General features: G+C 35.4%; 1 protein-coding gene across 2 annotated transcripts in view; it reads right to left on the bottom strand.

Annotated features, from left to right (window-relative positions):
- Nucleotides 1–8,296, bottom strand: part of LOC5574420 (succinyl-CoA:3-ketoacid coenzyme A transferase 1, mitochondrial) — a 31,161-nt gene extending 22,865 nt beyond the window's left edge. For both annotated transcript variants that reach the window (XM_021841147.1, XM_021841146.1), the window contains exons 1-2: nt 8,119–8,296; nt 7,768–8,028 (exon numbers count right to left, since the gene is read on the bottom strand). In XM_021841147.1, coding sequence (XP_021696839.1) covers nt 7,768–7,842 — 75 coding nt within the window. In that variant the 5' untranslated portion in view covers nt 7,843–8,028; nt 8,119–8,296. The remainder of the gene's footprint in view (nt 1–7,767; nt 8,029–8,118) is intronic.
- Nucleotides 8,297–11,060: the final 2,764 nt, after the last annotated feature.

An 11,060-nucleotide genomic window follows, 5' to 3' on the forward strand; every position in this document is an offset into this window, starting at 1 on the left:
ACGAAATCTTGGAAAAATCTGGAAACTATTTAAAACCAACGGAACAATCATTCAAGTCATCATGCAAAATTTTGGGTTTACCCCTTAGTATGATGTATGTATCGTGCAAAAGTTTGTGGTCCCCTGAACCGCACACTAACCATTTTTGTCAATATCTTTTGAATTTTTCAACCGATTTTAATACTACAAATTAAACTTTAACACTTCACTTTTTGCAAAAAAAAAAAAAATAAAATACTAAAATTACTAGTAAGGCTGTGAAGTGTTAAAGTTTAATTTGTAGTTTTAAACATACATAATCCCTCCCCTAAATTTAATATAAAAAAGTGTAGCGATTCTAATAGTTCATAGCTTTTTTAAACGCAAATAATGGCGCATACATGATTGGGTTGAGATTTCACAGGTTTTCGTGTTTTAAGTAAGTTCAGGTGAACCCAAACTGTTTCACGATACACCCTGAGAGAGAGGAGACAGCTGGCTTAGATTGCGAGCTCCCAAAAGTCATGGGAACCTGTCATCAACTGTCACTGGAAAACCGCACATTCGAGGGGCAGATCGTCAAAATTTAACCAAACTAAAACTGGATGTGATTGAAAATTTAGGTTGTTTTCCTGTGCTATCGCATATAAGATAGTTGCATATTTAAATATTGTCGATTGGACCCCAATTGCTATTGAAATTTTTTAATTTTATGATCTTTTTGATAACAAATGGGATGTGAAAATGGTTTTGATCCAGTTTGTGCTTTCCGAACCATTGTGCACAAGCAAAACATGAGAAGAAGAAATCAAAGAAGCCAAGAAAACAAACCAGTTGTCAGTGAGCTGTCTCCTCTCTCTCAGGATACACCATACTGAGGGGTGAATCCAAACTTTTGCACGATGACTTGAATGACTATTTCATTGATTTTAAATAGCTTCCAGATTTTTCCGTAAAAAAATCGGAATGCTCTTTAAAGAATGTAAGATTACGATTCTAATGACATATGATTTAAAATTTTGGTCGATCCAATGCTGAGGAAATTAGCCATGTTTTATCAGCGTGTTTTTTTTTAAATGTCTCAACTTTAAGTAAAAATTTGACATACAAAATTCAGAAACTGTTTTTGGAAAATTACCTACGAAGTAAGAATAACTCATTGCCTTTTAAATTCGCCATAGAGTGTTTCAATTAGGCGTGTAATCACAGAGATGTGGACAACATTTTTGCATGTTTTTAAAGGGGTGAACCCAAACTTTTGCATGGGAGTGTATGTGTCTCTATTAAATTTAGCCGTTCTCAGAAATGTCCCAGCACGTCACAATTTTTGGTTACATGTCTACAAAATTGTGTAAAACACTGTTTTTATTGATGTTTACATGAAATATAAAGTATGATTTATAAAAAAATTCTATGATCTCATCCACTTAGCATACAAAATAGGATTTTAATCGATTTTTTCAACATACTTGCAGTCTTCATAAAAATTTCTTCGTTTCTCTTATATGGCAAAACACAATACTTTTCTAAACCATCAAAAAATAGATTTTGAGCATCGAAAATATTATGAACTTTGTTGATAAGTATTGTTGTACATATGAAGTTTGAATTTTGTGGCAATTTAAGCAATTCAAGCAAGTTGGCTAAAATAGTAAAATTTTGCATTTTCAACAGTCGATATCTTAAAAATTGGACGTGCTATGATATTTTTGGCAATGGATTCAGCAACCCTTAATTAAGTAAATAGCGATATTTTAGTGCTTGAGACTAAAACGTGTTCCGCAATGTTATGGATCTTCCTGAAATTGCTATAAATGGACCCTCTTGTGTGATTTTATTTACAAAACTGTTCAAATATCTGTGTTTATGCACTTTAGAACAACTATTTTGCCTGAAACTGCAACCTAACAATGCTCAAAACACTACCTCCTAATTATGTGACAACATAAGAAATAATTAAAAAAAGTGATTTTTAATTAAATTTCCACAAAAACAGTTATGATTATCAAATCATCTGAAAGTGCCTTTAAAAGAAAACAGTCTATATAACTTGAGGAAAAAAATATCGTTTTTCTTAAAATAGGATTCATATTTATGGACAACATCGACGTACCCAGGGAGGGCGTTTTGTATTTTTTCTTAACTGCTATCTTCGGGAAACCAGGGAGGTAAAGGTATCTGTTTTCTGGAAAAATAACAAACATGAACAAGAAAGAAACCATGCATGAATTATGAACACGAAAAGTGACAGTTTGAACAGACATCTCTCTAAGAATATCGCTAAAAAATTCCATTGTGACAAGTTATTTCTTCAGGAGTTTGTGATTTTTTATTTTAGATATCTTCAGGATAACCACAGAAATTACTACGGGTATTCCATCAGGAATTCCTACAAATATGCTTCAGTTCCATTTTTCAAGGAAGTGCATAGGGAGCCGGATCCTATTCTTGGCCCTTTTAATTCACTTCTGCAGTGGGGTTTGTAGAAAGCTACAGAGCTCATGTTTGGCCACAATATTCGTCGTATTGAAGCGCTTATTATTGCAAAGTTTCAGACATATCGATAGAGAAAAACCCCAACAAAGTGAATCATTGAAGTGCCCAAGTGGTTCTGCACCCTAGTTCTCCAGAAATTTATCCATTGTTTTTTTTTCATCGATTCCCCTAGCACTTTCTCCAACATTCCCGTTTAAAGCATTTTTTGGATTCAAAACTCCTTTTCCCCCGTTATTCATCCAAGGATGTCTCAAAGCAAATTTTTTAGATTTATTTTGAGAAAATTTTCGAAAAATCCGCAAGAAATTCCAAAGAACATCCTTTTGTAAATTTTAAGTATGCCCTGAAGAATCTCTGAAAGAACTCCTGCTTTCTTGATGAAATTCTTCCTCGGATTTGCTTGATAAATTACTAACTGAAAAGAAATCAAAACTCTGGATAATGCCAGACAGAATCTCTGAAGAAATTTATGTATCAAATGATCGGAGTAATAACTATAATAAAAGCTATAGTATTAACTGATGTGGAACCTTGAATGAAGTTTTGAAGGATAGAGATTGAAAATTTTATTTGAAAAATTATTAGGGAAATGTTCAAACCGCAGCGATGATATGTTGATGAAATACTGGAGACATTTTGAGAGAAATTTCTAGAGGAACCTGATCCCAGGTCGAACTTATCAAGGCATTTTCGGATACGATTAGGATAGATTTCAAACAATAATCAGGGTGGCCACCAATTCCCGCTTTTTTCCGTTTTTTCCGGTATATTTTACAAAAATTTTCCCGGTTTTCAACCCTTACTTTCCCACGACTTTAATTGACTATTTCTATATTAAATATCGTTTATATGAAAAGCACTAGAAAAATGATTTTTATTGGTTTAATGTTTTCAGTTGTTTTTTTAATAGTTTAATGTTTGTCAATAGTTTCACTATTGGAACAATAAGTTGATTACTAGATTGTTCTAATTTACATTGAATCTTATTCTGAAAACTATGGCATAGTATTCATCTTAATAGATTTGTCTCGCGTCTTCGAAAATCAATGGAGCTCATGGAAAAGAGGTGGTTAATTGTGCTAATAAAACGGTGCCTACTTTTGACACGATATGGGTTTAATTTGAATGCTACTGAAACCATATTTATCAACAATATGCCCCTTAAGGTAATTATAAAACAATACCAAACTTCGAATTTTTAGGCTCAAGATCTAAGATCTAAAGAACATGACTGTACCTCTGGATTTGGTTTATAATCATCTTAAGTGCATCTTATTGATGAGTTTCAGATAATTTGACAGACTAAAGTTCCAGGTGCCTAAGTAAATCATCAAGATGCCCATGTAGTTCTTTACCGTAATTTAAAGTATTTCAATTCTTAATCCATTAAATTTTCTTCATAAAAATAAAGAGTCCTCTAAAGCAAATAAGTTCAAGGTAGAGATGAAACAAGGGCACTTAGGGCTCATTCACAATTTTAATAACACCGAAAATTATCATGTTAACACCCACCCACTCTCTCGTAATGCTTTTTGTATAAATATTCTACACATTTCATATGAGCTGTAACAGCTTGAGCGTTATGAAAATCTGAAATGAGCCCTTATTCAAAACTTTCTTAATTAAATAACTAGTGACAAATTGAAAGCTTTTAAAAATAAAGGATTGTTTGTGGAATAATTGTTGTAGAATATTTGCTGTGGAACATATATTCAGCAACTACAGAAGAGTGCATAACCAATCTGCAATAAAGAATAGAATATTAATTGAAGATGTCGAGTAAACATGCTAGAGAAAAGATCAAAAATTATTAGCCCTGACAGTGCGAGAACAAAATAAAAAAAAAAATATTTCGAAACATTTCTCAGAAAAGGGTGAAACATGTTTAAGCAATATGGTGTAGCATAGTAGAAATTAAATTATCAATGTTTGAAACATATTTGTTCATAATTACGGATTCCTCAATGACAATATCATTTAACATAACTACTTTCCACAAATTATTTTGAAGGTTGGTTTGTAGCTTGAAGATATTCGCTCAAAACGATTTTCCCGGTGACAGGGATTGAATCCTGAGAAAATTGAGAGAATCTCTCACGTATCGCTCTCTGTAACTATCATAACATGCTGCACATTATGAGAGACTGTTTATCGTATACTGCTACAAGTTTGATCAGATTGGGGGGATAGTAGTGCATGATAAAACCCCTCTAAACATGCTCCAAGCCTGGGGGACACTGTTGTTATTGGAAGTTCGTGGATTGTTTATCGTGCCAGTAAAGAAAAACACCTATCCCCAACGGTAAACAAGCGAGAAAAATGGATTTTATCATCGCTCTCTCGTTGGGGCTCTCGCTCGCTGCTTCCATTTATCAGACTTGTTACACCTTGCGATACAATGACGATCGTGGACCGCAACAGATGGGATGTTTTTCTTTGCTTGCTTTGATCGTGCTTCATTCTCAAATGAGAGCGAATTCTGCAACGCCTGCCCGGTGATCTTCTTAAATTCCCGGTATTTCCCGTATTTTTCTCGATGGATTCAAAATCCCGTCTTTTTTCCGTTTTCCCTGGATCGGTGGCCACACTGAATAATGTCTGAAGAAATTTTTTGATCAAATCCTGTGAGTATTTACGATGAATTTTAATAAGAAAATTGAAAAAAAAATCGGTTCGGGAATTATTACAGGGTTTCTTGGAAGAATGTCGAAACTAAAATTAACATTTGTGGAAAAACTTCTTTAGTATCTGTGGCAAATCTCCTCAACTAAAAAAACGATGAAAAATCAATAGAAAAACATATGGAGGTAATCCTGGGATAATGGCTAGAATTTTTCCAGATTAATATCCGTGAAAATTAGTGGAGGTAGTAATGTTGGAGTGCTCTAGATTTTTCTTGACCAAATTCTGAAGAAATTCAGCTAAACATCCCTTGAAAATGCTGGTAGCATCCTTGAAGGAGTTACTGAAAGTGTACCAGAAGGATTCTCTGGAAAAAACACTAGAATTCCTGGAGCATTCCTTGGGATCTGAGAAAAATATCATAAGGAACTAGTGGAGTAGTCGCGTAATAATCGCTGAAGGTTTCTCTGGAGCCTCTAAAATTCTGAACCAGAATCAACTGGAAGCAGAGTAAGGCAGAAAAGTGACTTTAGAGACCATTTGAATTAAAACTGAGACTTTAGAGACCTTACATAATAAATAAACTTTTTATATAATTGCTTTAAGGCTAAGTAGCCCGTCATTTGTTTTGACAGCCATGTTGATTTGGGGGGACGCCATTTGGCATAAAGCCGTTTGGCATAAAATAATTTGGCTTAATAGTCTTTTGGCATAATGTACATTTGGCATAATCGTTGAAAATTGAGTTGCTATGTTTTTGGCATTACCATTGCTAATATTCTCATATGTGATTTTCCCTTCTTTTGGTCTGTTTTTGTAAGCTGTTCTTTCTCATTTTTATTTCATTAATTTTGCCTTCTTTCCTACGTTGGCTTTATAACTACTAACATTATCATCGACGATTTTCCCTTCCTTTGATCACCAGATCTTCTTTTAAGTAGCACTATTTGAATTTCTAATTTCTTTTATTTTATGCCAAACGTCCATTATGCCAAATGACCATTATGCGAAATGACCATTATGTTAAATGACTTTATGCCAAATGACCTTATGCCAAACGGGGTAGCCCCTGTTGATTGTGCAGCTTGCAATTTCAAAGTGATAACACTCAGTCATCATAAGTAATATTGATACAGAAAAGTATCACTACATGCGATTACATGCAGAAATGCTGATGTAATTTTTCCTCTTTTTTTTACAAAGTTTTTTTTTTATTTGTGTAGAATAGGCGAAATAACATTTTTGTTAAAATTGTAATATTCTCAACCATGTTTCATATGCTCATAAACGACACCCGTCTGTAACTGGGAACTGTATTTGTCTTTACCAACTTGGCAACTTGGAAAGTAAGATTTAACTTCTTCGCCTAACCATGTTTCATGCTGAATAAACAAACATCTTCGATATAATTAACACCTTAAACAGTGTTTTGATAACGGTGCAGACGAAATGTTTTTTTATTGAAAAGATTTAGTGCCACAAGAAGAACATATTCTACTATGTATTACTGATTCAAAATAATTTCCCTGATTGTTGCCGAAATGAGTTTTCCAGTTTTTTTTCAGGTAGGTTCACTGATGATACACAATTCTGCTTTTATCTTTATAATGTTAATCTTGTTTTATAGTCAAAACCTCTTGTTTTGAGAACTAAAGGCACATAGCAATGCTTTGATAGCATGATAGCTATGATCGCATGACTCAGTTATACCGTCAAAAACCTTTCGAGCCTGAATACTGATTAACAATTATGTATAATGAAAAACTTTCTATAAAATGTAAGTAGGTAGCAGCATCAGTATCCAAGTTGAGAACTTCTGTCCATTGATTGAATTATTATAAATTGTGTGAGAGGCTCGTCTTTCTTAGACTGATTTGCGATATCATCGGGTGGGTTGTTTTTGCTTTGAACTAAGTTAAGCCTGTTTACTAGTTGTTTGTGTGTTTTCTGAGACATTACCACTCAGGTAGTAGCTAATTGCGTCATTTGAATAAAAATAGTTGCGATGCGTTCACTTATATGATAATTTACTACATTTGCGTTTCTGATAGGAGTAATCTGGGCGGATTCGAATCTTAGAATACACCTAATTAAAACTTAACAAAAACAGACAATTTCATGAACCTTGAAATTATCATTTGAACGCTTTTGAATATCGCAAAATGAGCAAAATTTAGCACCTCAACCGAACGAAAGTAAAAATAACTGTTTCCTTAGTTGACGACCTTGTAGTATTTGCGTATATAGGGTAATCGCTCTCTATTGAAGCAGTATATTAGGAATTTACCACTAAGATACCATGAATATAAAACATAGACACGAAGAACGACCGGTTTTATCGAGCAACAGACGATATCCGAATCTATTCTCCTATGTGCTCCCCACATTGACACGCGTCATTCGCAAATACCCCTCCACACCTCCTCTGTACAAGACAGGGAACCTACTACGTCATCGGTGGCAATAGTGGCAATTTGCTGACACCCCGTAGTTCACCGTTCGTTATCAATGCCAAACTCTCAACAACAATTTAAGGATGCTAACAAGCCCCAATTTAATCCAATTGACGACTGCCGCCAGTCGCACGAGATCGAACCGGCCTCGAACCTATTACACAACCATCCAATGATCGGGACGTGAAACCGGACCCCGGTATAGCCTAACACTCACCTTGGTGATCTCCAGGGTTCGCTGGTTTATCCGGAAGGCGGTGAACACCTTACTGCCACACAGAGTCAAAGCCATTTTGTCCACCGTTCTTTCAATTGGATGTACAAACGGAATTCAGAACTTCTTCCCAAGGCACACACTTTTGTATCACTGTTCCGGGGGCGGCAGGAATCAAAACTCCTTCACGTGTGGGAGGCGATGTGCTCGCGATTAGAACTCGCAATACCGACTGAACAGAGCAGCGCGCCCCTGCAGGAACTTCTACTGGGAGGAAGAGACACATAAGCGTACGCGTGTGGTTAAAATTCAATTTGCTAAAACCGGGAGCGAGTGCTCGCGGATGCTTCTTACCTCAAGCTGCTTACCCACACAGTTTACGTTGTTTGACGTCAAAATTAACTACTACGGATGGCCCGCGGTACCTCACTCAGCTACACACGCGGACGGGAGCTTCTGAGACAAGTATTTCGCGAAGAAATTGCACCAAAACACTTGCGAACAAAACGTAAACTTGTGTACACTTCGCACCAGCTGCTGTTGCTGCGGCTCCGCTGATTCAGTCTGACGTTTTGGTTTGACGTTTGCGCGTGTCACGCAACACGCGTGACGGTTTTTGCGCGCAACCAGCCCGGAGTGAGGCGTAGAAGAGCTGCCAGTTGCACAAGTTTTTTATTGCAAAAATCTTAGGGGTACGCGATTATGCCGCTGATGGCACGAAATGCCCTAATTGGCATTTTCAATATCGATAGTTTTATTCGACTATGCCGATTATGGCACAAAATGCCCTTTTTGGCATTTTCAGTTGTAGGAATAAGATGGTGTATAAATAAATTCGAGTCGAATATTTTTCTTTATACACCATCTTATTCCTACATCAGTAGGTATCGATAGTTTTATTCGACTTACACATTTAGCCAGATTTAGTAAAGTGTCTGCTCAGCATAAAAACTCGCAGAAAAGTAAATTGCATAATAAACATGACAAAATAGTAGTTTACGCAACAAGTTGCAGAATGATGATTTTTACAGCACGAGACGTACATTTGTCCTACGAGGCTTGCCGAGTTGGATAATTATGACAAGTGCTGTAAAAATCGGATTTTTTTTTTTTCTATCTTTATTAACGAGATTTTTAGCCCTGGGCTAGTTCATCTCGGGACCAACGGCTTTACTTCCCTTCCGAAGGAAGTCGTCACTGAAATTTTTAGTGACTATCTCGGGGATGGGATTCGATCCCAGGTCCTCGGCGTGAGAGGCGAGAGTTCTAACCCCTACACCAGATCCGTCCCCCAAATCGGATTCTGCAACGAGTTGCGTACAACGTTTTTGCAATTTCGCAGAAGACCCTTGAGGGTATCAGAAATCATATCGGGATGCATTCAGCATTATATTGCAATTTCTGGCAATTGGAGGGTAATGATTCATTAAGCAACTCAAAACTGTGGCATAATGAAAAAGCGTTGCGTAATAACCACTACGCAAGTGATTACAGTTGTGTAATGACTATTACAACACTGCATAATTCAGTGAAGGAAAGTAGGCCGTTTCATGACAGATTGGCTTGTTAAAAAACAGCCTATTACGATGAGAAATTGCAAAAATCATCTAGAATTATTTCTCCAAATTCAATAAAAATTGACATTATTCCTACATAATCCCTAAAGCTTCTGAACTCTGTGGATGGTCTTTGATAAAATGCAGTGAGCATTCCTGAAAATATTTCTTGACAAACTACTTGAAGTCATGCTGAAATCTCTGGTGATCCCTGAAAAATTATTGAAATAATTCATAGATTAACCTAAGTCCTATCGTATATGTATTGAGAACACGCACTTTGAACAAAGCTCGCATGTTATGCACAGCAAGAGCGTGGTGCTGTAGGCGATGGTCGAGGAGGATCTTGAGCTTCCAAGGCATTCTTTGAAGAATATGTTGGCGATTTTTCGAGCAATTCCTTCATGTCTTCCTGATTCATAAAAATCGAACATTATATGGAAAATTTCCAATAGAACTGTTATCAGAATCACTAAACCTGCTTTCTGAATTGTTGAAGAAATATCAGCGAAATATTTATATGAGCTACTGCACGTGGAACCATTTACCAAGAATCTTAAGCTTGTTCTAAGAAAGTTTACAACAAGTTAAGATTTGTTCTATAAAATTAGGAAAAACACAAATCAGTTCCAATATCATGAGTGTTATAAAATTAACCGTATTCTGGCCATCTCTATGATTTTCTCGGAAAGATATCGGGGTGAAAAGCAAATGGCACAAATTTCATTAAGATTTGAAAACGTTAAACTCTTCTGATTTTTTTTTGAATACAATTCGTATTGAAAACGAGTTTGTAAATTTCTCAGTCCATTTTTTCAATGCATGGTTTTAAACGGTTGTCTAAGATTTATCAGTTTCTCCTGGTAAGCTCTGTTATTTCACAATTCTTAAAAATTCAATGACAACAAACAAGACAGATTCACAGAATTTGGCTATTCATCCATTTTATTATATTAGAAATTAACGGAACAACATTAGAATTAATCCATTATTATTTTTGGATACCTTATCAGGAATAATCCTTGCGATAATCATGAAGTAGGTCCAGAATATTCGAAAATTTTCCAGGATGATGTCTATAGAAATTTCTGCAAGAAATCTTTAAACGGATATTCGAAATAATTTCTTGGAGAATCTGAGTAAATAACGGAAGTAAATCATTTAGCAGTTTTAATAAGGAGTTTGAAGGTGTTCGATATTATATATAAGAAAGAATCTTCGGAGAACGTGTTAATGTAATTCTAGAAGACAGTCTAGAAACAGTACATGTTAAAATACTTGAAGCAACTATGTGAGAAATATTTCAATAATCAAAGCCGGAACTAAGAGATATGTAATAGTGGCACTTAAAATGGATACAACTAGTAATACATTCCGTACCTCGATACCTAAGTTCAATTATTTATAATATAAATAAAATATATACCGTCAAACGGGGTGACTCGCAACACTTTTCGATTTCGATCAACTAAAACCATGATTTAAACGTCACCTAAAAATATAAATTCCTACTTGAACTTTGAATAGCCATCCATGCTCCAATGCTATGACAAAAAATAGAATCGAATTGTTTCATCATAAATGAGGAGCAATTTTTAAAAAGTCCGTGTGCGGGTTGACTTGCTACACTAAATGTTAATTTCGTTTTTTTTTTCAACAGGATGTCTATATTTTTTAGTAGTCGCACTTGTCAAGTATTGGTGTACATGTATTCAAAGCATTCGAAACAGTACAAAGTAT

The sequence above is a fragment of the Aedes aegypti genome, chromosome 2, assembly GCF_002204515.2.
Source record: "Aedes aegypti strain LVP_AGWG chromosome 2, AaegL5.0 Primary Assembly, whole genome shotgun sequence".
In the NCBI taxonomy this organism is placed as follows: Eukaryota; Metazoa; Arthropoda; class Insecta; order Diptera; family Culicidae; genus Aedes; species Aedes aegypti.